At 64.3% G+C, this 27,525-nt stretch overlaps 1 protein-coding gene across 7 annotated transcripts in view; it reads right to left on the bottom strand.

Annotated features, from left to right (window-relative positions):
• KCNAB2 (potassium voltage-gated channel subfamily A regulatory beta subunit 2) overlaps positions 1-26,871 on the bottom strand; it is a gene marked incomplete at its 5' end in the record, with an annotated part of 38,503 nt that extends 11,632 nt beyond the window's left edge. For 2 of the 7 annotated variants that reach the window (XM_084244242.1, XM_084244243.1), the window contains 6 exons: positions 449-493; positions 2,937-3,016; positions 7,755-7,792; positions 8,447-8,490; positions 25,811-25,852; positions 26,795-26,871. In XM_084244242.1, the coding sequence (XP_084100368.1) occupies positions 449-493; positions 2,937-3,016; positions 7,755-7,792; positions 8,447-8,490; positions 25,811-25,852; positions 26,795-26,871 (326 nt within the window). Of the gene's footprint in view, positions 1-448; positions 494-2,936; positions 3,017-7,754; positions 7,793-8,446; positions 8,491-13,061; positions 13,274-18,983; positions 19,202-25,810; positions 25,853-26,794 lie in introns of those variants that run through there. The other 5 variants (XM_084244238.1, XM_084244240.1, XM_084244239.1 and 2 more) reach the window with 3 other exon arrangements.
• Between the last annotated feature and the right edge of the window lie 654 nt (positions 26,872-27,525).

Here is a 27,525-nt window from a genome sequence, read left to right as displayed (position 1 = left end):
GGGGTGGGGGTAGGGGGGGTGGCGGGGCCCCTCCTCTGCCGTCTGGCGAGTTCCCCCGCACCAGGAGCTTCCTGACCCAACCCGAGTCAGCACTGCTCCTGACACCCTGAGTCCCTGCGGGGGGGATGAGTTGGTGCAGAGGCAGGGGGGCCGAGTTCAGTGAGGTCTTTCCTTCTTGGGACTGAATTCATACCCCACTGCGACTCAGCTGAAGCTCCCCCACCTCCCCAGCCCGGCTCCCCAGAGGAAACATTCTAGGACACCCGCCTTCCAGCAGGAAAATCCTGGGCCTCCCCAGACTTAAGAGGACTGGCTGGCGGCGCCCCCTGGACTGCCCGCTGGGAGTGGGGTGGAACAGCAAGGTGGGGCGGCCCCCCATCCCCACACCCGGGGCATCTGCCTCTCTGGGCCCCAGGGACCTGCTGCTGGGGCGGGGCACGGTAATTACCTCCAGCCCTTCTTCTTGATGATGTTTCCTAACACCACCTCGGCCCTGCAAAAGCCCCGAGACACGAGATCCGTTACAGCAGAAACAGCTCCCTCCGCGCCCCTCCACGGCCCTCACCCCTCCACTGGCCCCTCCGAACAAACCGCAGGGCCGAGCGCCAGGCCCCCGCCCTCACTCTGGCGGCTCTCGGAGGGAGGCGGCCTGGGCTGGGAGCCGGGGTGCTGTCTGTGTCCCCGCGGGGCGGCCCGGGGAGCCTGTCCGGGCAGGGGCAGCGCGGGGCTCCCACTCGGGGAAGGAAGGCGCCCGAGTCCCGCTCGGCAGGGCCAGCACCACCCTTCCCGGGATGTCCACCAGGGACAGCGCTCGGCCGGGCGCCACGGCCGTCTCCAGACAAGCAGGGTTTTTTCAAAAGGTAAATTATTCATCAGCGCAGCCGCCGTTCTCAGAAACAACGTGCCCTCGGTGCAGGGACTGAGTTTCCAGCAGAACGGGAGCGTGAGGCTGCCCACGTGGGGGTGCCCACATGTGTCCACTCGTTTACACGTGTCCACGTGTGCAACGGTGTCATGTGTTCACACGTGTCCTGACGCGCACGCGTGTCCGTGGGCCTGCGCTGGTGCGTGTGTCTGTCTCGTTTCTTGCTTCTGAGCAGCAGCCGAGAGACACACGCTGCGCCGGCCCCGCCTGCTCTGCTGGGCGTCGCCCCAGCCCTTCCGAGAGACTCGGGCCGGCTGGGTTGTGGGCGGGCGGGCGGGCGCTGCTGGCCTTGGTGGGCCCTGCGGCGCGGGGTTAACTTTTAAGAACTTTCTGCGTGTAGCAAAATGTTTCTGAGCAAAAACAGATTGAGAAAGGCCCATGCCCAGCGCGCCACGCCAGCTCGGGAGCGCCAGAGCCATGGGGGGGGGGGGGAGGCTCTCCCCGGCCAGCTGCTGGCTCCCTCTCAGGCTCCCCCTAGGGTCACGCGCAGAGCAACTTCCCTCGGCCTGGCCGCTCCCCTTTATTCCCCGGCCTGTCCCTGTGGGCAGAGGACCAGGAGGGAAGAGAGAAAGCAAGCTGTGCGCTGGCTCACAGCAGTGTAGACCGCGAATACACCAGGGTGTGAATTCTGGGGCGCTGTGAATTTGGCCAGACTGGCCCTGTGTGTGTGTGGGGGGGCACAGAAATCCCGCAGCTCTCAGGAAACGCCCCAGTGAGGGTCAGCACGAGAAGCCCCGCCACTTGGCACACACCGAGCTCGGCGCTGCGGCTGAGGGGACGGCACGGGGCATCACCCACGGGAGCGGCCCCGCGGCACACGTGCCTGCTTCCCAGGGCGGGGCCGTCGGCACCAGCGCCCTGATGGGGCGAGTTGGCAGCTTCAGCTCTGGGCTGGACTGGGGAGGGGCCACACTGGCTGGTGGGAGAAGGGGGGCAGGATGAGGGCGGGGGGGGCAACAGCTACCCAATAGGAGCTGCTCCCCGAGTCTCTTAGCTTCTGGCAAGGGGCTTTCAAGAGGCCCCGAGGCTGCCCAGGGCCCAGTGTGCCAGCCCTGCTGGCCATGCGGGTCCTGGGCGTCGTGGATGGGGGGCAGCTGTGATCTAGAGAGCTGCTGCCGGGCAGTGGGGTGTGACCGCAGGGGGGGCCACTGGAGCTGCGGGTGCTGCTGGGCTCGGCACCTGCCTGGGGTCTCTCCACCCCTGACCCTCAGCTCAGCTCATCTGTCTGAGATTTCACTTTGATGAGAAGCTGCTGCCAGCTTGGAGGGGTTTGCCGGGGGCTGTGGCATGGGGGGGCAGAGGGCTGCTATGGGGGTTGGAGATTTGGCGGTCCCAGTGGAGGCCCCCAGGGCTATCCCTCAGACCCAGGTCAGGACATGTCCAGAGGACCAGTGGGTCCCTGGGTTCGCAGAGCTCTGGCCCGTGTCGGCTGTGGGGGCGCGCAGAGGGAGGATGCGAGAGAGCCAACAAATAACTTCACGAACAAAAGCTGAGTTCTGGAAACCCGAGGCAGGAGAGAGGATGATTTGATTACAGCCGCTTTTTAAATTGAAGCCAGCAGCCTTGGCTGGAGAGAGCATTTACATAATTGAGCAGGGAAGTTCACTGCCAACATGGGCAGCGCTTCCCACCGTGCTCAGATGCCAGCCCCCGCCCCCGCTCCAGGGCCCTGTATTCCCTGCGCCCCAACTACGCCCTTAGGATGTGGAGATGCCTGGTGCCGGGCAGACAGCCCACAGGCGCGCTGGGAGACCCCGGTGAGCGCTTTCGCCCAGCTCGGGGCCTGGACACGCAGGGGGCTTAGCCAGTGGCCAGTGTCCAGGAGTTCCGTGTTTCTGGCCACACGCGCGCGCACACACACACACGTCATTTAGAGCCTGGAAGAGAAGGCAGATGGGGGGGCCCTCGTGGGAACAAGAGCGACAGGACCACTGAGAGCTCCGGGCCTTCCCCAGGAGCCCCTTGGGGGGGTGTCGAGGCCCGCCCCGTGCATCCCTGAGAAGACACGTACTTGCCGGCCGCGTAGACTTCCGCCGTATCGAAGAGGTTGATGCCGTTGTCGTAGGCCAAGGTCATTAGCTGCTCTGCCATCTGAAACAAGAAAAGCAGAGCTGCTCCAGCAGCATGTCCTGCTCCCCCTCCCCCCACATCGCGGGGTGCCTGGAAGGTCCAGAACACAGCCCGGGGCCTGGGGGGCGCCGGGCCCTTCCTCAGGCACCTCAGTCCTCTCCTGCTGGGGGCAGGCACGGAGGCAGCCTCAGTCACGGCCGTGCAGAGAGCAAAGAGGACCAAGGGAGGAAGGAACCGCGGATGCTGGGAATTTCTTGGAGCAGGGGCCCCATCCGCAGGGTTTGGCTCCTACGCTCGGCTGAAGGTTGTCCCCAATTCTCGTCCGCTTAGAACCTCAGGTTGTGGCCTTATTTGGAAGTGGGGTCTTTGCAGATTGAATTAGCTACGATGAGGTCCTCCCGCGCCGGGTGGGCTCTAATCCAATCAGAGGGGTGTCCTCAGAAGAGGAGACAGACCCGGGGGCCGGTGAGGATGGAGACAGAGGCTGGGGTGTTGTTGCAACGACGCCAGGGCTCACCAGCCATGGGCAGAAGCCGAGGGGGCGTGCACAGGTTCTCCCCGGAGCCTTCAGGGCGAGCACGGCCCTGCTGATACCTTGATTTTGATTTTTGACCTCCAGACTGTGAGAGAACAAACTGTTGTTTTCTGCACAGCCCAACAGGTCTGCTGTTGGTGTTGGCAGGAGGAAGAGCTTGGAAAGCTGTGGCTAGCGCGTCCTGTGAGACCGCGCATGCCAGGCCCAGTACCGTTATTGTTTGCAGATGGAGAAACTGGCATCCTCAGCTAGTCAGCTGGCTCCGGCCAGCGTCTCCAGTGCTAAGTGCTCCCAGCCCGGGGCCGCGGCTGCCTGCGGGGAGGGATGATGAATGGCGTCCATGCCCTCACGCCTCCCCGATTTGCTCTTAGGCTGCTGCAAGGGTGAGCGTGAGCTCTGGGAGCAGTGACTGGCTGGCAGCGGGGGCAAGGGTTAAGGAGCCAGGGGTGCCCTGCAATTAAACCCCGCTCCAAGATGGAGTCGTGAGGGGGCCTCCTGCACTCTGCTGGCTCTCAGGACAGTGTGGCTATCCCTCTGGGTTCATGAACGCAAACTCCCCCACTTCTTGACGTTCATCTCAGAGCATCAGGCCTCTGTCCCTGGACGGGGTGAATAGTACTGAATGGCCCTCAAGAACTGCAGGACCGAATGCCAGCCAGGCGTGACTCCATGGAAGGTCTTAAGCCCAGAAGCCAGTTAGGAAGAGGGAGGCTGTGGCGAGCAGGGAGCCCTGAGCGGGAGGCCTAAGCCCCCTGCTGCGGAGGGAAGGGAATAGGCAACCAGGCCCCGAGACAAGCTGATCTACCTTCCCCAGGCTTGTTCATGCGGAGACTCCTGAGCTGGGCTCTGGCCCTGTGCCTTGTCCCCTCTCCCTCTGCGGCCCCTGCAGGGCCTGGCCTGCGCCGTGAGAGCGGGAGGGAGTAAGGGAGTCGGAACCAAGGTCCAGAGGCTGGGGGGTCCGATGCTGGTGCTGGGCAGGAGCGTGGAGTTCCTCCTGGGAGCAAGGGGCCGGCTGGTGACTGACAAGGTCCCCAAAATGCCTCTTTCCTAAACTTTCCCTCCTTCCTCCTCCCACTCCTATGGAGCCCCAGGGGGGCAAAGCTGATTTTTTTCTGCCTGTCTCTGAGTCGGTGACCGTACAGTAAAGCTCTCTCTGCTGGTGCCACGGTGTTGGCTGCCATGCGCCGCGGGCAGGGAGTTCCCTGCTGGGCAATGTTCTCAGAGGTCCCTGATTTTTCAAAAGAAGCTGTCCATTCAGGATATTTGGGGGAATCTCTTGGTTTTCAAGTGTTGGCGAGGAAACCCAGGGAACTGTGGCGCTGAGCCAGCCAGGGGTCACTCCCGTTAGTTAGCTGCTAACATGGATTCTTGAAGCCCAGGTTGTGAAGAGGTTTCTGGGCTCACTGCAGGGCTGACGCTCCCTGTAGCTCAGGCGTAACGACGACGCTGCAGGTGGATCCCGGCGGCCTCTTCTCCCCTGGCTTCCTCCACCTCGGGGCTTTTTTCTCTGCTTTCACTGCTCCAGGTACAGGCCTCACCGATGAGCTCAGCCTCACTTTTCTAGATGTGTCCCAGCTCTGCGCAGGAGAGCTGACTGCTTCGGGGGTGCAGACTGCCTCCTGAGGGGGGCTTCTGCGTGGAGGTCACTCCGAGCAAGGGCTGTTTTCTCATACTTTGGACTCCTGTGTGTTCTCGTACCGTCTTCCCAGCATGAAGCTCGCTGCATTTTTACATTTTGCTTTTTCACCTTCACATCCTGGAAATCAGTCCTCATCAGTGGAGAGCGCTCCTTCGCTCATTTAAAAAACAGACGCCTCCACATGTGACCTGGGCCCGGCTGGGTCTCTGGGCCACGCGTTCTTGGATGGCGCCTGTTTCCCCAGCTGAGCGAGGACAGCGCCGCTGAGCGTGGTGCCCTGGGCCGCTGTGCTGGCCCTGCGGGCACGGCGCAGGAGCTGGGGGCCGGGCTGGAGGGCACTCTGCCCCAGCCGCCGCGTGCGGTCACGGGAAGGGCGTCTGGCGAGAAGGGGCCGGAAACCTGACCCCGCAGTCCTGGCATCTGACCACTGCCCTCAGGGTGAGATGCTTCCTCTGCAGCCCCCAAGGCATCCCGTCCTGGGGCCAGAGCCGCTGCCGCCCCGTAGGGCAGAGAGAGGCCAGACTTTGCTGTGAAGGGCCAGGGAGTAAGTCCTCTAGGCTGCTGGAGTCTCTGCCCTTGTCACTTGGAGATGCCCCTGACCGTCCACGGTGACACTTTCTGGATGAAAACAGGCTTCAGAACTCACAGAGACATGGCAGACAAGAGGCCCCCCAGGGAGTCCCTGCCCAGTGGGGTCGCGCGTTTTTGTTGGACTGAGGAAACGATTTGGAGACAGCGCTGACGTGGCACCACCGCATGGATGGCCCTTGGCCACTGAACATGCTCTGGGGAGAGTCATGGGCCCAAGCGCCCATGAGGCACATCCCAAGCACACCTGGAGCAGCTGCCAGGCAACTCCTGTGTTTCACGTACGGAAATGAAAACAAGAAAGAAAAAACACCAGGTGGGGGCCGGGCCTGGGGGCTGCCCTTGGCTGCCAGCTGGGGAGCCACCTCAGGGAGACGCCCTTTGCCACTGGCCGTGCCCTGGCTCATACCTCTGCCCCTCCTGGCACCTGGGAACGGGTCGCCACACAGGAAGTGATGCCAGCAGGACCCTGCTCTGTGTCCCCCGCCCTGCCCAGCACTCCCTCGGAGGTGGACTTGAGGGGAACAGTGCTCCGGGGCCTCCCACCTGGAGTGCCCGGTGGCCCGAGGCCTCCCAGGGGCAGCAGCCCACGTGTTTCTCCGCAGCCCAGACGGGGCTGGCTTGTATCCCCAAACCCGCTGGCTCAGGCCGAGCAGGCAGCAGCTTGAGGTAAGACCCAGGCGTTCGCATCCAACCCCTGGCCACGTGGTCCCCTGGCACTCGGCGCACTGATTTGGGGGACACTAACTAGGCTCTAATGCAAACGTTCTGTTGGCTCCTCTGCAAATCATTTTCGCCTGCCAGGACCTCTGGAATCCTGGGTCTGTCACTGTGGTGTCCACTGTGGCCCCAGCTTTGTGCCACCTGGAAATGACTTCCCGTCTCTTCACCCACATCACTATGTCGCTACCGCAGCACGGGGGGCCGCAGCCTCGGGGCCACCAGGTCACCCATTAGTACTCCCTGGGTGCAGTGGATCCGCCGGTAACGAGTCACCTAATTGGAGAGTCCCCAGTGGCCACTTTTCACATGTTCCCCACGTGGACACCACACAGTAGCTGCTACCTCAGCGACCTCTGACGGGGGCACGGGCAGGTCAGACCGAGCTAATCTGGAGCCAAACCCTTCTGGGCTCCGGGCGCCGGGCTCCAGCGGCTACGCTCAGCCACTCTGCGGGCTGAAGGTAAAACTATTCCCTGTGCCTTCGAACTTCCTACTTCACCCCGAGAAACCCAGGCCAGAACCTCGAAGCAGGGGCCCAGAGCATTGCCACTCGCCACCGTCACGAAGAGAAAAAGGAACAAAAGCACAAAGGCCGTGCTTTGAGATCTTGATGGAAGCAGAGCTTTTCCTTTGAAAACTAACTGAGCAATCACAGCTAACCAGGTCTCCAATGAACCGGCTTATTAATTTTTAAACGCAACCTTTCCGGCAGCGAGTGGGGCAGACGTGCAGACGGCTTCTCCTGCAGACGTCCAGAGCGCTCTGAGCAAATGCCAGGGCTCTCATTTCCAAGAGAGCCACTCAGCACCCCAAGGGCACACCAGTCGGGGATCCTGCATCCCCAGACAGACCCCGGCACGGGCGCTGCCTCCCAGCTGGGCCCAGCGGGCGGCTCACGCGCTGCACGATGGTGAGCTGCGGTGAGGAGCGTGGTAAAATGTCCGTCTGCCGCGTCTCCCGCTCGCAGGCAAGTGTGTGGAGTCTGCCTTGTAGGTGACCTTGGCACGTATTTATGGAGCTTCAAATGCACACGGGCTACTCTGGGGGTGCAGCTTAGGCCTGTGCCCGGCTTTATCATTTGGAAGACATGTCCTTCCTGAACTCAGGGCTGCCTGCGCAGGGGCTATGCAGACGGGGCGCCTGGGTTTCCGGGGCTTAAAGGACTTGCAGGGAGGCCGCTGCTGTGAGCACAGGCTCCCCGTGCGTGGGGCGGTGCCACTGCATGCCCGGGCGAGGGCAGGCCCTGCGGGGGTTCGGCCCCCACCATGTCTTACCTCATCCGTGATCTGGCCTCCGAAGGTCACCCATGTTCCTGCAGGGAGACAGAGGCTGGAGTCAGGACCTCCCCAGGGCCCAGAGTCATCCCTGGTCCTGGGACCTCAGGCTGCAGGGCGGGGGCGGGGCAGCCACAGCTCACACCGTTCTGCTCTGCAGTGGGCGTGTCCTTGGCAAGCATGGACATGTGTCCCTCCCGGAGCCACCCCCAAGGGGGGCAGGTGGCTGTCGGCAGGCTGGGGAGGGTTTTTTGGGGGCGCCAGCTGGTAGAGGGACACGAGAATGGCAAGAGCAAGGGACACTCCTGAGAAACTGCAGGGCCAGGCTGCCCTGTGCTGCCCCTGCTGGTGGTGCGTGTGCGTGAGCAGGCTGTGGGGGGCCGTGGTAGGGCGGGGGGGCCGGTGCTCTTGTCTGGCACACACAGGGATAAAGAGCAGAAGTCGCCGCCCTGCACGGGGGACGTGGCCACGCAAGGGCACAGGCGTCCTCCCGTTCGTGGGCCGCAGGGCTTCTCTGCTGTCTTGCTGGGTTTTCTGGTGCCCGGCAGGGGCTGTGTGGGCAAAGGGCCCCCGCTCTGGCCTTGCCTCCCGCACTAAGGCTGTATCTCCTCCCCTCCCTCCCCTAAGCTCCCCCCCACCTGCCCCCACCCTCCTCTGAGTACAGTTCTCTTCCTTGGGGTGCCCACACTCACCGAGCCCCAGGCAGGAGACCCGCAGGCCCGACTTGCCCAGGTTCCTGGAAAAGAAATGCTGAGTGAGTCCTCTGAGGCCAGGACAGGACCTGCCTGTGGGGCGGCCCCTGCCCCCCACCGTTCCTAACGCCAGCGCCCCCCCCACCAGGGCATGCCCTTTGCTGTGACCTGGCAGAGCCTGGAGGGCCACCTGGAGGGGGTGACGGCCGGCTCCACCTTGTTTCAGGGGCTGACACCAGGTTCCCTCTGCCGTGGTGGCCACGGCTTCCTCCCCAAGAAGCTACTCTGGCCATTTCTTTGGCCTCCTTCGTGGGCTGTGTCTCGACTTCCTCCTCTGGGAAGTGAAGTGGAGTCCCGAGTTGCCTGGGCCACGTGGCCCTTGATCTGTCCCGCTGGGCAGGGACAGGAGGCAAGAGCTCTGTGGTGGGGTTCCCTCTGGCCCTTGAGGGAGGCCTGGCCTCGCCTCGGGAGGGGGTGGTCCTGATACCCGACCGCCCCGGTCAGGGCCCGGTGGCGCACAGGTGACCACAGAGGCCACGGCCACAGCTGCCCGGGGCCCGTCTCAGGGCATGGGCTGGGCCGCGGCGTCACTGCTGTCTCCGGGAGGATGTGATGGGACAGGGCCCCGCTGAAGACCAGGCTGCCCGTCTCCTGGACAGATGGTGGAGGCTGGGGGGATGGCGCAGGCCGGGAGGACCTCAAGCCCCTGTCACCGGCCCTCCCACCCCCAAGCTGAGCTCAGCACACTCCATCCCGACACCACGACTCCCACCTTCCCGAGAGCAGAGAGCACTGCCCGGAGCGGGGGCTGCTGGGGCTCCCCTCAGGCCGCAGCCCTGGGAGCACACTCCCCTCCACGACGCCCCCTTTCCAGGCATGGGAGAAGCTGCACAGATGGCGAAGCTGACCAGTGGTGGGCAGGGGTCCCGCAGCAGGGCCCTGACCCCGGCGGGCTCTGGGGCCACATCTGGTCCCTGGGGCCAGCCCCGGTGGCGGGAAGTCAGAGGTGCAAGGGGTGAACCCCGACCTCCTTTGCCAGCGGACCCTAGCAGTTCCCTGGGACACCCCACTTCTAACTTGAATGGCTGCTGTGTCCTCATCTTCCCTCCCCTGACCCGGCACCCTGGGAGGGCTGTGGGGCCTTTGCAGCCCCCTCTCCACTGGGGTCCCTGCCTGGTTTCCAGACCCTGGGGGACCCCCGTTCCCAGGAGCTCGCTGGCGCAGGAGGGGGTCTAGGGGATGAATATAACAATCTTGCAAGCAGTTCGAAAACACAGGAAGGTGTCCCTGAACTTGAGGTTCTCGGTCACCCCACTGTCTTCTCAGACTTCCCATTTAAACCTGTCTGGCTGGGGACCCCTTCTTCCTGCAGGGGGCTGGCAGCTGGCTTCTCTTGGGGGACGGGGAGTGGGTCGGAGCTGAGCTCAGCCCTGGCCGGACCCTGCCTGGTGGGCCCGGCGTGCCCGCCTGCGGGGGGGCAGGATGGAGGGTCACAGCCCCTGCCTGTGTCCACACTGGGCAAGCCCCCCGCCCCCTGTGACCTGGGAAGCAATTTCCTGGCCGGCCAGTGGTGAGGGCCAGGCTTTAGGCCCGTCCTCCGGAGACTTCTCTCCGACCACCTCGGAGCACAGGCCGGGAGGCAGCGAGCGCGGGGAGACCAGGCTCTAGCGGGCTGGCGCGGGCGCGGAGCAGGCCAGGCCCGAGGGGGACGCGCCGCCTGCGCCCAGAGCCAGCTCCGAGCTCCCTCCCCCGGGCGTGGGCCCTTCAGCTGCCTCCACCCGCTGCCCACAGGCATAACTGGACAACAACCCGACGCTGAGTGACGCCACCACCGCCCGGCTCAAAGGACGGGGTTCGTGCTGCCCCCGCGGCCGGCCTGGGGAGACGGAGCAGAAGGGGCGGCCGTTGCAGGCGAAGCTTCGTAAGTACGGGCGCCCGGTGGGGGTTCCCAGCCAGGGGCCTCCCTGGACGGGGCTGCTGAGGGCTGTGACTCTACACAGATGCTTCCTTCAGATTTTTCTCCCCTAACCAAGATGAGAGCCGGGTACAGCAGTTGGCTGAATCTCTCCTAGAATGATGTTAGTCTCGGTTAATCGTCTCGTCCCCTGTGGTCTGGAAAACGGTCAGTGAGGACTCACGGGCCTGACCGTTGCTAGAGGGAAGCTCACCCGTGCCGCTGAATGCCCTGCACCCCACACTCTGCACCCCCGACTGTGGGGATTACAGATTCCCTTAAAAATAGTTTAGGGGGCCTCCCCTGGTGGCGCAGCGGTTGAGTGCGGGGCTGCGAGGCTGCCCGTAGCCTCTGCAGCGCCAGTTCGATCCCCGGCCACTGGCGAGGGTCCCACAAAAAAAAAAATAGTTTAGGGTCTTTGATTCAGGGATCTGGGTGGAGGGCAAAAATATGATCAGGTCATGGGAAACACTTGGATTTGAGGAGCTAGTTTGGTGATGAAGGAGCCGGGAGGGCTTCTGGGTGGCTCCTTGCTCTCCGGCACCCCTGCCCCGCCGTGCCCCCGCCCCGCCGTCCCCCCGCCCCCGGCAGCTCCCCATGGCTGAGCCTGGGCTTCCAGCCTTTCTCTTCGGACAGGCTGGCGGCAGTAGCAGGTCCCAAGGGTGCTTGTTGCTGTGACTTGGGGGTGAGAAGGTTGGGACTTGGGGTCAGACCCTGGGGACCATGGGGCTTGGCTTGCACTAACCCGCAACCCACCCCCCCCAGCACCCCTTGGGTCTTCCGGCAAAAATGTGGCCACTTGATGCTTTAGTTCTCTTAACAGGGGAGAGGGAGCTGGAGCCTCCACTGGGTCTGCAGCACACTGGGGGGCGGGGGTGTAGGCAGGGATTAGACCCCCTACACCCCTCTCTGTACCCTGATGCGGCCCTGACATAGTCATAATGGAGGAACCCCACAAGGCAGGCACCCCATAAGGTAGGCTCGCCCTGCCCGGCAAGGGCACCCGAGGCCTGTGTTCCGACTTCCTCTGCAGCTGCTCTGAGCCGTCCTACAGGGCATGAACCCACATCCCTCCTGGCCCCTGCCGGGGGGCTCACAGCCCTGCTTGAGGGGGACAGACGGTGGGGGAGTCCCACAGAGAGGACGCGCTGGGCTCAGACTGCAAAGCCAGAGAGCCCCTCTCTTTACTGCCCTGCGTCTCCCCACCGCCTCCCGAGTGTGCCACTCACATGCACGTGCACACACGCACAGGACATGATGCAGCACCGCACACAAGGTACACGCCTGTACACACAGACACACACACTCACACACGCGCACACTCAGAGCTCATAAGCACCCAGGCTCTCTGAGAGCCGAGAGCCGAGCTCAGTGGAGCTGGGAGGGAGCCAGGGCGCCTCCTTCCCACCCGCAGGCTGTGCATTCGCGGCTGCGCTGACTCCTGATGCGCCTGAGGCGGGTCCTGAGTGGGGCGGCGGGTGTTCACCCTACACGTGTCCCGTGTGTTCTGTTCACTCCTGGCTTTCCAGCCCCACTTACTAAGATACAACCCCCAGAGCTTCCGGAGTGGAGCATTCTGTTCTGAGGTGTCCCTGCTAAGCTTAGAAGTGGGAACAAGTGCTTTTTACCCCAAAGGCTCATTAACCGTTGTCACCCCCACGGGCGCAGGGAAGGAAGGGGTACGGGTGGGGAGCGCGACTCATCGGGGGCGTGGCCTTGGGGCTGGGGCCTGCCCAGGGAAGTCCAACTCAGGCGCTGGCTCTGGGGAGTTGGGAGCGCTCAGTCCCGCCTGAGCTGGCCTCACCCTCCCTTAGAGACCCGGATGTGCCCCCAGCAGCTGGGTTCACTTGGCCTGTTCTGAGGCTGGTGGCCTGTGGGACAGCTGTGGTCACTGAGTCGTGCTCGCTCCTATTTTGGGGACACTTCCTGGGACCTGGGAGTCAGTGGCCTGGTTAGCTTTCCAGGCACAGGCATCCCAGCTGGGGCAGAGCCCCGCTCCCAGGGACGCCATCTGTAGTAAGCCCCAGGGCTGCGGGGCCGGCACTGCCCTGGGCGCTGACCAGCATCTGAGCAAGGCCCTGGGAGGGGCAGAGGCCCGCCTCCTGCCTGCGTGCTTTGCAGCCTCTGTGTGGACCGGCCGGAGCAGGGGACCCCCCAGTCAGGGCTGAGCCACCACGGGAAGTGCCAGGAGCCGCTGGCTGCTCCTGAGCCCCTGTCCTGCCTGGAGAGGCGCCAGGGCCTGGACTCTGCTCCGGCCAGTGAGGAAGGCTGGTTCCAGCGCACCCTCTCTCAGCGTCCCGACCACCCACCCAAAGTTCCTGTTGGCGGCCTCTGGTCAAGCCCACGGCCCACCCCGGGGTGGGGGTGGCTGGTGTCCCAGGGCTCCCAGGAGAGCATCCCACGGAGTCTGACTGGGGCTCGGCTGTCCCTAACCGCCCCTCACCGGTGCGGAAACAAACAGGAAGGAAGCCCAGTGGCCACAGCCCTGCCCTCCTCGCCGCCAGGACAGACTCGGGGCTGACCCTGCCAGGTGTCGTTTCTCACCCCGCCCACCAAGGGCTAGCGAGCCCCCCTCAGCCGCCGGCACACCCAACCGACTGCCCAGAGGCTCATGCATGCGCCAGCTCTCCCCAGGGGGCAGCGGGAGGGGACACCTCGTACCTGCACGTCATCCCGGGCGGCTTCCCGCGGGCGTTGCCAGTGCTCGGGGGGCTCTGCGCCGACAGCTGCCCCAGGCCCCGCGCCACCATGGCCACCGCGCGGAAGCGGCTGCTGCTGCCCAGGTGGGGGCTGTCAGTGGCTGGCTGGCCCAGCCGCTCCTCGGGGCCCCGGCCCTTGAGGCTGTGCTCGGAGCACACGAAGGACACCTGCATGCTGGCCGGTCACTCATCTGTGCCCCTGAGCCCTGCTACCGGTGATGAGCTCCTCCCAAGAGGGCGAGGGAGCAGCTGGGGCTCCCAGCCTCCAGGGGAGGGAGTCAGGTCCCCAAAAACGTACTAGGAAAGACCCCAGAGAGGACTCAGAGACATGGGTGGCAGTTTCATCCCCGCTCACCAGCCCGGCTGCAGTGCCTCTCTGCCCGCCCTGGCCTGGCTCTGCTGCCGGCCTGAGCGGCAGGTCTGGCGGGGCCGGGCCGCGCGTTACTCTCACCGGTGCGTGACGGCTCCAGCCTCTGCTCTGACAGGAGGGGGGGAGGCCCACGTGGGGCGTGTGGGGCCGTTGCGACCGCTCTCCAGGCTGCCCCGAGCGACCCCTGGCGTGCACACCGGGCTGTTGAGATGCCACTAAGTCAATTAGGTGCGGGGCGAGCGGTGGTGGTGGTGGGGGGGACGGGCAGCCATCTATTATTAATGAGTCAGGAGCTGCAGGCTGCCCACCGGCCCGTCCAGGAGCGGCTCTGCCAGCTCTGGCTGCTCCAGACGGACAGCTGCCTGGCAGGGGTGTGGCCAGGTGGGCGGGCGGCCGAGCTTGCAGACAGCCTTCAGAGTGAGGTGGCTCTGGGCGACTCCTGCTCATGGCTCTTGCCCAGGAAAGTAGGGCTTCTGCCCGGGCTGGACGCAGGAGATGCCCAGTCCCCCGAGTGTGGAGGAGAAGTGCTGGCCTGTGCTTAAGGCAGTGACACGGGCAGTCCCAGGAGGCAGCCAGGGCTGGAGCCCAGAACCTGGAGCCTGGCACCCAGAGCCCAGAGCCCAGAGCTGCAGCCCCCGCACAGTGCCAGCCCCGGCACGCAGGTGCCGCTCTGGAGTGGATGGATGAAAGATGGGTAGGCGAGCCTCCAGCTGCCCCTGTGGGTGGGTGTAGCAGCCTGCAGGGTGACCCTGCACCAGCTGAGCCCCTCTGCCAGCTGCACCCTGGCACTCAGCCAGTGGGCTCCAGCCTCTGCCCCGGGCTCTCCCCATGGCTCGTGGGGTCTAGAGCAAGGTGCGCGGTACCTGGCAGGGATGCCAGGGGAGCTGGGCACAAATGCAGCTTCCTGGCCCACCTGGTGGGTCGACAGCTCTGGGGTGGGGTCCAGGCAGCTGCGTTTTTGCCCAGCACTGGTAGTGGTGCTAGGCCCCCGGCCCCAGGACCCGGAGAGTCCCGATGTCCTTCTTCCCTGCACATTCCTCCGTGTCCTGGCAGACAGCTGGACCCCACGGCACTGGCATCTCGGGGCTGCTCTCGGCCAGATGGCCTGCTTTACGCTGCGCCGAGGAGAGGCCCCCGAGCCAGGCATCCTCTGTCCACGGCCCAGCTGACCTCATGTCCCACGGTCCCACAAAGGACATGCCCAGAGAACTGACACTGGCCACACAAGAGCCGGACACAAGTGCCCACGGCAGCAGTAGACCCAGGAGCCAGAGGTGGAAACGACCCCTAAGCCTGCCCAGGGAGCACAGCGACGCCAGACGCCCATCCAGACCACACGAAGTTGTCGACCGCGGGAGAAGCCCAAGCACCACGTGGTCCAGCAGGGACACAGGACAAGAGCCGGAGCGTCCCTCAATTTCTAGGAAATGTCCACAGCAGGAAAATGCTTTAAAGCTGCAGCGATGTTTGTGCAGCGCGGGAATGTGCAGAAACCGCCGAAATGCACCTGCTGAGCGGGCGGCTGGGTGGACGGGCTCGTCATCTCAGGAAAGCTCTCGCCCGCCCCTCTGTCCCAGCTGGGGCCCCTGGGCCTCTGCCTGGGGGTGCAGGCGCCTTCCCTGTTTGTTTCTTCCCTTTGATCTCTGAGCCCCCCATCATCAGCTAGCGTACAGGAAGCACCCTAAGCCTCTCTTCTCTGTGCCACGACCACCCTCCCCAGCAATTACAGGGGGCTGGGGACCATGGGCACGGGGTCACCCCCTACAGCCTTTCAGGAATGACTGGGCAGGGAGATGGGATTGTGTTCCTGGCTCCCGATGCGGGACAAATGTCCACTTACCGGAGGACCAGGGTTCACAGTTCAGACAGTGGCTCTTTTTTGAGACTCTGGGGGGACTCCCCACGGCCAGCAGCTGCCACAGCCCAGAACGCTCTTCAAATGACACACCTCCCCATGTCAGCCTGGCGCCCACCCCGAGCTGCTGGTCACAGAAAAGGAAAGAAGCTCTGCCCACAGCTGCTCCCCCAGACCCCACAGCCCTGGCCTCCCCAGCACCCTGGAGAGCAGCCCCAAACTGCCCCAGGGCCCCAAACTGCTGCGGCTGTGCCCACAGCAAGAAGCTCCTCCCAGACACCTGCCTGAGTCAAGCCCGCCCTCCCGCAGGACACCCCGATTCTGCAGCAGAGCCCCATCCCCGTCACGTGAATGGGAAGGGGAGGAAGAAACCTGAGCTCAGAACTCTCTGAGACCCAGGACAGCCGGTGCTGGCTGCGGTCGGCCTGCGCAGCTCCTCCGGGGTGACCGGCTGGGTCACCTCCCCTCCGCCTGCCTCCCCTCCGCACTGTCGTCCGCACCACCTGCGGCCCATGTCCAAGTGCAGCTGCCCGCCCAGGAGACTCCAAGACGAGCCCCCCCTGGAGCTTCCAGCGAAGCCCCCGCTCTGGTTCTCAGGACCGTTCTCTGAGCACGTGACGTGGCCTCAGACTCCCAGCGGGGGAAGCCAGGCAGGGAGGCCAGCGACTGCCCGAGTCACACTGGCAGCCGGCGGCGGCTGGGCCACCTCCCACACACTCACCCAGGCCCCTGTCGTCTCAAGGAGCGCCGTCACTCCTTGGGACCAGTTGTGGGGTGAAATGTGCCCCCCAAGAGATACGCTGGGGTCCTAACTCTCAGCACCTGGCAACATGACTCATTTAGAAATGGGCCACTGTAGGGGGCGCTTAAGCAGGAGTTGCCCATGGGAGACGCCATGCATTTTCTCAAACAGCGAGAGTTGACAACAATTTTTAAAAAATGGGTGAAGTTATCAAAAAGGCTTTTCCCCTCAGCTGCAGGCTCGGTTCAGCTGATAAAAGGCCAGGCCTGCGGCACAGCCGTCTCCTTGCTGTATGGAGCAGCCCTTATCTAGAGCCTCATCTTTTTTATATTAATATTTCGACCCAGTTGAACGGAGCCCTGGCCCAGCTGCTGGTGGGGAGCCTGCTCGTGGAATAGCGTTTATCTGGGATCTTTAATAACTGGGGCATTAGCCACCAGGCCCCTGGTTCCAGATAACTGCAGCCGCCTGGATGCAGCAAGATGAGATCCAGCAGGTGAAGAGAGGGCACGGGGCTGGACAACGCTTGGTCCATCAAGTGCTAAGGGCCCCCGAGGCTTCCTGGTCAACGCCACTCCTCGGGAGGCAAGTTCTCCCAGCATATTTTTGGCGCCAAGGTTAGTTCTGCTTGTTTCAGAAGTGGTGCAGATTTTCCTGGGGTGTTTGGCAAATCTCCAGTCTGCCCTGCCCTGTTATTTTCCTGGGGTCCCCATAATAACATACCACAAACTGGGGCGAGGGCTTAAAGCAACAGAAATGGATTCTTTCATAAATCTGGAGGTCAGACGTCTGCCATCGAGGTGTCTGCAGGGACAGCGCTCTCTGGGTCTCTCTAGAGCTCCGGGGAGGGTCCTTCCCACCTCTTCCAGCTCCCGGGGCTGCAGGAGTCCTTTGGTGTGTGGCTACCTCCCTCGTCTCTGCCTCGACTTCCACACGGCCGGTCCCGTGCGTGTTCACTTGGGCTCCTTAGACGAGCACGCCGCCTAAAGGACCTCGTCTTACGTTGGCAGCCACCCTACTTCCTTATAATATAGCCACATTCCCAGGTCCTGGGTGGACGTGAGATTTTGGGGGACATGATTCACCCCAGAGCACCTTCTATCACAAATCATATCTGCAACCAAGGGAGCTGGGGTGCTCCGGGGGGCATGAGCTCCGCCTCTGCCCACCACCCCTGCTTCCCCTTCCTCCGGCTCCCTCACTCTGGCAGCCCCTGGCTTTCTCTCTGCTCCTCGAATATGCCGCTCCTCCCTGGCCTGGAAGGTTCTTTCCTACATCAAACGTCCCCCTTCAGAGAGGGTCTCAGCTGTCCTTGGCTTCCCTGACCAGGATCGACCTCCCTTGGACACATGCCACACCTGGCCCCTTGTCTGGAGCTGGGTAGACCCTCAACAGCCATTTGCACACTTAAGGCAAGTATCACTGACTCACCAAAAAAGAGAAAGAAATGCATCTCCCTCCTGAGGAGTTGCCATCAGAACTAGGGCCAAGCTGGCTGACCCTTTGTCCTTCCCTCGCAGCTGGACTGAGGACGCAAGCCTTCAGAAGCCTGCCATCTAGCGCCCGGGAGCAGAATCGCGGTTTCGGTAGAGGACAGCGGCCCAGCCGCTCCACCAGGCGGGGACCAGCACCCGGCCCTCCGCAGAAGGCTCAAGCAACAGGCTGGTCCCCGCTGGGCGCCCCAGAGAGCAGCCAGAGAGCCCCTGTGTTAGACGGAAGCCCAAGATTTAGGGTTGCCAGAGTAATACACACCCGTGTGTCTATACCAAATGTATATAAAACCCACATACACAAATGTATATAAGTGTCTATAAAATACTTTGATACAAAATGTATCAAATGATGAAATACTGATACCCAGGTATACCTGAACTTAAGATAAGCCTTGAGTACCTTTTTTTTTTTTAATTTTTTTTTTTTGTGTGCGACCCTCGCCGGTGGCCGGGGATCGAACTGGCGCTGCAGAGGCTGCGGGCAGCCTCGCAACCCAGCGCTCAACCGCTGCGCCACGGGGGAGGCCCAGCCTTGAGTACCTTTTTAGTATAAGTGTGCCCCAATTGTTGGGTGGGATATACTTAGGCCAAAAAAAAAATTCATTGCTTATTTGAAATTCAAATTTGACTTTTCATCCCCTGTTTTTATTCGCTAGACCGGGCAGCGCACACAGACGGGGTGGGGAGGCCCCCTGTGTCTCCCTGGCTCTGCAGAGCCTGGTCCCGGGGAGGTATGGGAGTAAAACCACAGATGCGAAATTTATGAACAAAAATGCCAGTTTGGGGGCTCTTGGGCCACTGAGGTTTCCCAAGGGGGAGGTGGGCCGGCCAGAGCGCTGTCCCGAGTGGCGGCTTCAAGGACGAGCCAACTATGTAGAGGTTCTGAGGTCCCAAGGAAATTCAGCCCCACAGGCCTGTTGCCTGAGGGCACCGGGCACCCTGAATCCACAACCTTTGCTACCGACACAGACAAAACTGCAGCAGCCAACGCAGAGGCCACCTCTTGAGAACCCCCTCCCGCGAGGACAGCACGCTGGAGGACAGAGACGGGGGCCACGCGCCAGGCCCCCGACCCCGCCGGGTTCTGATGAGGTCCCTTCACTAATTCCTGTTGAGCGAGTCCCGGACAACAAATTTGTCCCAGTGAGGTTGCAAAATGACGAACAAAACTACCTCCCCTCCCGCCGGCAGTCTCTCCAAGAAAGCACATTTCCCCCTGGAGCGGACACCCGGCTTACGGCGCTTGGGACAAGGCCCACTTTGGTTTGCTTCCTTTGGATTTTTCTAGAAGACTGGACTGTTTAAGCAAAAAATATTCACCCGGGAGGCCTTCAGGTCGAGCTCCAGGGCTGCTGGGCTGCGTCCCTCCGTGGCACCCTCAGCTCTGGCCGTGTCCGCGCGCCCCGCCCCGGCGCAGCCCTTACCGGTACTTCATGCCCGTGCGCTGGGCGGTGCAGCCGTCCAGGGAGAGGCCGTGCATGCGGAGGAAGCTCTCCATGTTCCTGGCCTGGGCGGCCGCCCGCACCTCCCGCAGCCGCTGCAGCTCCAGCGTGTCGGTCTGGCGGGCGGGCTGCGGGCCCCAGTCGGAGTGGCACCTGCTGCTCACGCTCCGCAGGCTCTCGCTGTATGTCATGGACAACATGGTGCCACCGGCCTGGGGGGCCTCCACTGTCCGGACGGGAAACGCCAGGGACGACGGGTTAGAGGTGTGCGCTGCCTGGGCGCCCTGGCTGGCCCCGGCCTGGGGCAGCGGGGGTTGCGGAGGCACCGTCCAGGGGTCTTGGCGCCCGGACGGGCCTGAATGTAAACAGCTCTTGGCCTGAGATTCTCTGTCCTCCAAGCTGCGCTGGCGGGACACACTGGCCCAGCCCCCTCCTCTGTCCACCCGCTTGCGTGTCAAGCACAGGCCAAGCTGCATCCAAGCGGCAGAGCTCAGCAGAGCTCCAAAGGCCAACGGGGGAGCATGCAGAGAGCCGGGCTCGGGGCGGGACCCGACGGCGCGCACTCTGCGGCTCGGGCAAGGCCAGGTGGAGGCGGTGCCCGGAAGCAGCAGAGGTGTGGGCAGAGGTGTGGGGACGCTCCTCTCTCTCGAGTCTGGCCAAGTCGTGTGCTCGGCTGCAGAAGCCCCACAGCACCAGCGGGGCTTGGGCCCACGCTCCATCAGAGTCACGCCACAATCCGTGGGATTTTGAAATGAGCGAGGACGAGGCGGGTCAGGAGGGGCGGGGTCAGGGGCGGCAGGGATACAGGTTCAGCAGGGACAGGGACACTCAAAGCTTAAGTGTTAAGAACCTAAAACAGCATGAGCGGCCGTCAGTGGGAGACTGTCGAATGACCGTCCTGCCCCAGCTCGGGCAGCTGCAGCCTGGAGCCGGTGTGCATGTGGCCTGCGGGTGTGCAAATAGGCAAGGGGAGGGCGGTGCCCGTCAACGCAGCTGTGTCATGCCCGTGCTAAGGGACAGACACTTGAAGGGCACCTCATCTCTGATCCCTACACCCCATGGGTCCTGCAGGGGCAATGAGGACTCGGTGTGGGCAGCAGAGGAGGCCCTGGCTCTTTGGCTGGCTCAGCTGCAGGGCGGGGTCCTGGAGCCCAGCCTGGGAGGTGCAGGAAGCAGAAGGCGCCGCAGCCCCTGAGCACAAGTCCCATCAGCCCTGGGAAGGGCTGGGACCACTGGCCCCAGCAGAGGCGGCTTCAGAGGCTGTAGCGGGTCCCCAAGGGGGGAGGCGGCTTTGGAGCCCCTGGGACTGGCCTCTTCAGGGTGAGCTCTGCACCCTGACACTGGCACCCTCCTCCTGCTGCAGTGCTCTCCGCCCCCCACCATTAACGTGCCAGAGCCTTTCCTCATCATCCTGCCTGTTGCGTTTGTCCCCTGAAGGTCAGGCCCAGGAAGGGCTCCACAGTAGGACCTGGGCATTCCTGCAGGGGCAGCCTGGCTCCCGAGTGACCTGAGGCTCTCTGCAGAGCACCTTGTCCTGGGGCTGGGGGGTGCCCTGGGCCAGGACCCACATTCACTGTATTCCCTGTGACTCAGATCCCCAGGGTGGGGCCTGCTGGGCAGGACGTGGGGCATCCCCCAAGGGTGTGGATTAAAGTCTCTGGTGGGTGATAAAGCATTAAGCATGCCCCTGGCATGAACACCCACAGCTTCCAGAAGCAGCACTCCTGGCTGAAGGGGTCCTGGGCTGGGGGGTTCATCTTCAGAAATGGGGCCTTGAAAGTCCACAGGCAGCGCCAGCTCCCTCCCCAGCTGCGGCGGCCCTCAGCCAGCCCCTCACAGGCAAACACAGGTCACGCCTCCCTTCCCTGGAGGGCCTGGCAGGCTGCAAGGACTCTTCCCGAAAAGCAGAGCCCAGCCAGCAGAGATCAATGGCCATTAGCTTTCAAGACACGACCCACAAGGAACCCCCAGTCTGGCGTGGCTCTGGCGATCTGGCCATGGCCCCAGGCTGGGGTGACAGGGTGGCTTGGCACCCAGGGGGAACGCAGGTGGGCACCTGGCCACTCCAGCGTGTCTCATGGTGACGCGGGTGGAGCCGAGGCGTGGCCCAGGCTGCCCTGTGGGGTGTCCCAGCTCCAGCGTGCCTCAGGGTCAGGACACAGTCAGCACAAGCTGCCTGGGGACAGACCAAACAGGGCGGGCACACGTGAGCCTGGGCTCCAGGGCACAGGGAGCCACTGCCACTAGGATGAGACGGCCCTGCCCCTCCCAGGGCTGCGGCCTCCCTGCCTGTGATCTCCCCTCACAGAGCCCCAGGGGCAGGCTGCCGCAGCGTGGAGGGAGCAGGGAGGGGGCCTGTGGTGGGTGCATCCCCTGGTGCCAGGGCAGGCGTGGGGCAGAACTAAGTGAAGGGGAGCGCGTGCACAAGGGGAGGACCTGGCACCCCGAGGGGCCTGCGGTAGGGGGCTGCACGCATCGAGAGGGAGTCCAGGGACGAGCCCTCCTCTGCGGAGCAGGGACCTGGGCACAGAGGGACAGTCATTCCGGCATCCTTGGACGGTGACCGAGCAGGGCGCAGGCCTGTGGGTAATGCCCCAGGAAGACCCTGCCAGAGGGGACGAAAAACCCCTGGTTGGGGCTCCTGCTTTGAGCTCTCAAAAGCCACCCCCAAACTGGGATCCCAAGCACCCCGGCTTTCCAGAGCCAGACTCTCGGGGCCACGCTCATCCCTCCTCATAGCCCGCCCCCATGTCTAGGTGCCCCCTCGTGAGTGCCGAGGCTGGCAGCGCGGGGCCTTCCGGGTCTTTTCCGCATGGGCTGCCTTTGCCAGTCTATTCTTGTGGACGGGGCTCGGGGGAATTCACGTCAGTGAACACTGTGACATGGAAAACCAAAGGAAGACATTAACCTCATTAAGTCGGGGGGAACGGAGAGCTCCCCCACGCGCTTCCCACCAGGAGGTTCTGAGTTGCGGGCTGTCGGCAAGCAGCCAGGGCGGCGGGCGGTTGGGGAGGCTCCCGCACCTCCCTGGAGCAGCGGCACCTTCGGGGGGCACCAGAGGATGCAGCCAAAGCCCCTGCAAGCGGGGGGCCAGGGAAGCGGCAGCATTCGGGGTTCGGGCTCGCCTCTACGGCCGGGGCATTGTCAGGGCCAAACAGCGGGGCCGCCCAGGAACGGTCAGCAAGCCAGGCCCCCCAGCAGCCCGGCCGGGTCCCACAGCCACCACCCTCCCGCTGTCCTGGGGCTGCGGGAGTCGAAAACGCGGACTCGTCCTGGCGAGCCCGAGGTCTGCGCTGGGCCTCCCGGCCCCCGGACGGGAAGACAGACTCGCAGCCTCTGCCCGAGGGCGGCTTTGGGGGGCAGTTTTCTGCTTTGGAAAGACACCGAGGGTCTAACTGCAGATTAGCCAGACGCAAGCCCGATACCGTCCCCGCTACTAGTTCCCAGGATGCTGGCCCCCAAGCAGCACCCCCCGAAGAGGGCAGCTGCCCCTGGCCCGCTGGAGCCGCAGTGCCCACTCACCTGCCTTCCCGCGTCTGCCGCTACACAAGACACAGCCTGGCGAGCGGCTCGCCAGCCGCCCCAAGGCCCTGGCGCGGCTTCATTAGGGAGTGTCATGCGAACGTCAGAAGCAATTGGTGAGAGAGCAGAGTCCCACAAGGGTCGAGTTTTGAGGCAGCGAGTCCATTAGTCCTATTAGGGCGTTTTCATCTCAGCAAAAGAGGCTGAATTATTCACGAGCGCGTCTTCCCCTAAAAGCCTGGGGAGTGCAGATCCTGCTGCAGCTGGAAGGCCCGGCCTGGTGTCCGTCCTGGGGCTGGGGTCCTGGGACCCCAGAGCACAGCCCCCGCCTCTGTCGCCCACCCCCCTGCGGCGTGGGCCCTGGGCCGGGGGGAGGGGCAGAGCTTTCTGCACTAGAGGGTGGGACTCAGCCTCTGCCGCCTCAGGGTCTGTGGTGGGGGAGCAGGGTCGGGGACACGTGTGACCTCCCTTCCTCCCAGATGGATGGCTCCTCCCTCCCACCTGGAAGTGCCCAGGTCAGCACCTCCAAGCCCCCCAGGACCTGTGCACAGGAGGAGGGGCCCCCAAGTCTTCTATAGGAACCCCATGCTGCCACTCTCCCAGGCAGGGCTGCGGAGACCCTTCCCTTCCCCCAGCACGCGTCCTGACCTGGGGCTTGGGGTTTGAGGCCGAGCTCTGGGCTGACTCTGGGCTGCACCCCCATTCCTGACATCCTGATGGGGTGGGGGGCACCCTGGGTAGTTTCAGGACGCCCAGAGTACCTCAGGGTGGCATCACCAGCTACTAAGGTGAGCCGGTGCCTGCAAGATTTTGGGTGGAGGCTGGTTGCTCACCTCCAGACAGGCCAGCAAAGAGGGCGGCTGCCAAGGGGCTGGGGGTCTTGGCCCCAGGCTGAGGGTAGAGAGTAGTGAAATGGGGAGGATGTGGACCTGGCGGTGACCATCTGGAGAGGCCCTGAGGATGGCAGGGGGGTGCCTGGGCTCAAAAGCCCTAGCCCATGGCAGTGCCTGGCCCCCATGTCCTGGGGCACCTCCTGGCTGCAGGGGGCCCCGGCCTCACTGCTGAGTGACCGTCACCAGCCTGCAGCTCTGAGCGGGCCCTTCTGTGGCCTGTGGGTGTGGCTCCCCGGCAGCTGCCTGCGCTCCCTCTTCCGGCGGCTCAGCCCGTCCGCCTGGTCTCGGCATCCTTACTCCCTGCTCCGCGCTGCGCTCCTACTGGGTGGCTCCGGCCTCTTTCTGCTCAAACACCATCGGTGGCTCCCTAGTGCCCACGGATGCAGCCCGAGAGCTTGCACCTGGCATTCAAGCCCCGCCCCCGCCGCTCTGACCCCCACCTACCCCTACAGTCCGGCCTCTGGCCATTCTTCCTGTCCCTGACAGCCCAGCCTGGTGACAGCCCAGCCTGGTAACTGCCCTTCAGGTCCTCCTGGTCCTGCCAGCCTCAGGTGCAGCTCAGCGCCGCCTACTGCCTTCCCCGGAAGACTTTCCCCACGCTCGGCTGTGACCACACCCAGCGGCCCCCCGCCTTCTCCAGCCCCGCACACCTGCTGGAGACCATCGGGGACCATCGGCGAGAGGTTGCTGGGCTCTGGGCGGCTGCAGCCTGCTGCCCACCGACCCCTCCCCTCCCTGCATCGCCACAGGTGGGCGGCGCGTTCTCCTGCTCTTTGACATCGGGCTCGGTCACGAGACTGGCTTAGCCCAAAGCGTGTGAAGCGAGAGGGAGCCCGTTCTAATGGGGGCCTCCGGAGACCTCCCTGTCTCTGCCTCGCCTCTGGCACTTCTGCCAGGAGAGGACGTGTCTGGGAGAGCCCTGGCTGAAAGGCCAGAGGCTGGAACCCAGGACCGCCTGCAGCCAGGCCCAAGCCCGCCCAGCCCCCCACGAGCTGACTCCTCGGCCCGGGACACACGCAGCCATGAATGTCCCTGCCTGTGGCAGCGTTTTGCTCGGTGCTGCCCCGCCAGGTCCTCGTCAGAGGCTCATGAGACACCCTGAGTGACTGTGGAGAAGCCGCATGGAGACGCCAAGGGCAGGCAGCCGGAGCCTTGGCACAGCCGGGGTGGGGGTGTGTTGGGCGGGGGGTCCAGGCGCCGAGGGGCCTGTCCTGTTGCAGGAAGGCTCATGGGCCGGGATGCTCCCCTGGAGGGCTGGCCCCGGGGGCCTGGCTAGGGCACACGGCGCTCTCCCACCTCCACTCGGTGCCACCTGTGCCTTACACGACGCCCTCTCCAGGAGGGCCCCTCTGTGCCCAGGGTTTGAGGTCTGCCGCCTCGAGCCTTCCCTCGAGGACCGAGGGCCCTGAGGATGTGGGTTAAATGCATGTTTGGTCTCCTTTTGACACAGGATGCCCTGCACGCGCATGCACATGCGTACACACACACACACACACACACACACACACGCCATGGTAACCCTTCACCTGACAAAAGCATTTGCAAGCCCAGGTTCAGGTCTGACTATTTCAGGTAGAGTCTACCCACCAACAGGTGCAGTAGAACCAAAGGTGTGGCCACCTCTCGGGAGCGCTCCGTCAGGAGGACACCGCACAGCAAGCAGGCTAGCCTGCGATGGCCACGGTCAGGACGAGGCGCTGGGGGAGGGCCCCGGGGAAGCCCATTGCGACGGGTCCCCGCCACAGTGCGGGGCATCAGCAGTACCGGCCCCGGCTTGGTCCCCGGGGGGCGTGGACGTGGGAGCTGACTCTGGACGTGAGCCCTCCCAGGCCTGAGCGCCAAGACACACCACCCACCCGGGCCTGTGTTCAGGCCATGTGAGTCCCCACACGTCTGCCCTCCTGCCTTCGCCCCGGCAGTGCTCACCCCCCACCGGGATGAAATGTCCATGAAAGTGTCCTCCTAGGGCCTCAGACTTCCAAGGAGCGTGTGTGCTCACGGGCAGCCCCGCTTTACAGGTTGGGGAGAGGCACCCGGAGGAGGGTGCCTCCCGCAAGGTCCTGCAAGTGGCACCCTGGCCAGTTCCTTGGGCCAGTGTGTAGAGTGGCCAACAGGGAAACTCAGGAGCCCCCCCGAGTCCCCGCAGACGGTCAAGGTCGCACGGCCCGGGGGAGTTTGGCTTTCAATGCACCCAGGAGCCCTGCAGACAACAAAGCCCTCCAGTGAGGGGGACATGGCCTCGGGGCCTTGCACCCTAAGAGCAGACAGCGCCCCGCGACGGTTTCATGGGGATGTGACCTGCCGGCGTGGGCGTGGAGAGAGAAACCACAAGCCCCCGTGGGCGCCGCCACCCCGTGCCTCCAGCTCGCGGGTTTGGGGAAACGAGGGTGTTACCTGTAAAACTGCAGCTGCCTTTTGGGACTCCCATAGCGGGTACTGCGGACAGCAATGGAGGGAAGAGAAAAAGGAGAGAGAGCCCAGGATGCTCGTTAACCACAGGAGGTGCTGGCTGGCGCGGCTGCACCCCGAGCCCGGCCCGCCCCTCTGCGGTGGGCCTCGCGGAGGGGGTGCTGGCACCCAGTGCGCGTGCCAGCGCCACCCAGTGGCCCAGGGAGGCAGAGGGCGGCTGTGCTGGGGCCCTGGGTCCTTGCAGTATGGATGTTTCCACCCGAGCGGGCGCGGGTCAGACGCAGACCTCTGGGTTTGGGTTTTAATGCGATGCGTTTCAGAGCAGGTGTGAGAACCCTCGGACCAAGAAGGCCGTCAGCCCACACGCCGGGCGGTCCGTGTGTGACTGCGGGGGGCCTTTCAGGGTTTTGATGGACGCCCCCGTCCCCTGAAGGTGCACAGACACCCTGGCTCCGCCCTGACAGTGACACTCGAGGCCTGATGGACCCGGGGGTGCCCCGGGGGGGTGCTCTTTCCGGTGCCCCACCCACAGAGCCAGCAGCTCACCGAAGCTCCCACATGTCCACCCAGAGCTTCGACAGCGGCGAGGTTCCAAACAGGAAGACCCAGAGCCAGGCCGGAGGAGGCGTCCACAGGAGGGTGGAGGGCGCCCTCCTCTCCCCGGGGGGCCGAAAGAGGGAACGTGGGCCCCGCAGGCCTTTTGGCCTTGCTCAGGTGCTGGGGGACAGGGGCACCCAGGTGCGCACACAGAGGGGCCGGGCAGGGCTGCCCACCCACTCCCGGGCCTCGGGGACCCTGCGGCGGCGTCGGGGGCGGCCCGAGTCTGCTCCTGGCTCCGCCCCACCCGGGAAACGTTTCTCTTTCCCGCTTTGGTTTAAAACTTGCTGCTCTCCCCCTGGAGAAAACTCTCACTGGCCTCCCCTGTGCTCCCCTCAGGGCTGGGGCGCCGCGGGTCGGGGTGGGGGTCACCTGTAGATCATGCCGGGGGAGCCCGTCTGCCGCAGGGAGAGCCGCGCTGGGGAGCCTGTGGTCGACTCTGGATACATGGAGCTGGCTCACTGGTCACGGCCTCCTCTCTTTCTCGCCGAGGGAAGGTTCTGGGGGAGAAGCAGAGGTGGGGGGTGGTGGTTAAGGAAAGAGAGGCCCCAGGTTCGCCAGGAGACTCCTCTTCTGTGAAGGCCCAAGGCAGAGACAGAGGCGGACAGGGACAGGCAGAGGGGGACAAACAGCCCCGCCTCATGGGGTCTGCGCACCCCCTGGCTGTGTTCCTGAGGGTTTGGGGTGTTTTCTGGTTGCCCAGACCAGAGGGACCCTGGACTCAGGACTCTGGAGGGCCGTCCCCACCCGGAAGTGGCCCCGCCGTCCCCCAGCGTCAGTCTTGCCGCCGCCCGCCCGAGTCCAGTCCACCGTGGTCGGCTGGGCCGACCTTGGCTCGAAGGTAGGCAGCGCGTCGGATGTCCCCACGACCCCGCTCCTCGGTGCCCCCTGCGCCCGGACCCCGGCCGTGTGCGCTGCTCGGCGCCTTGCTCTGGACCCTCGGCCCGTGGCGTGAGGTGAGGGCGTCATTCTGGGCCAGGGGCAAGAACGGTTTCTGGCTGGCTGCAGACGCTCCCTGCCGGGTCTGCTGGGCCAGCGCTGGAGGCCCCGGGCAGGGAGCTGAGCCCTCGGCCTGCGCGGCCCTCCTGGAGGTGAGGCCTCAG

The sequence above is a fragment of the Talpa europaea genome (genome assembly GCF_964194135.1).
Source record: "Talpa europaea genome assembly, chromosome: 9".
Taxonomy (NCBI): domain Eukaryota; kingdom Metazoa; phylum Chordata; class Mammalia; order Eulipotyphla; family Talpidae; genus Talpa; species Talpa europaea.
The sequence above is the reverse complement of the archived record's forward strand: the minus strand, read 5'-3'. Positions and strand labels throughout refer to the sequence as shown.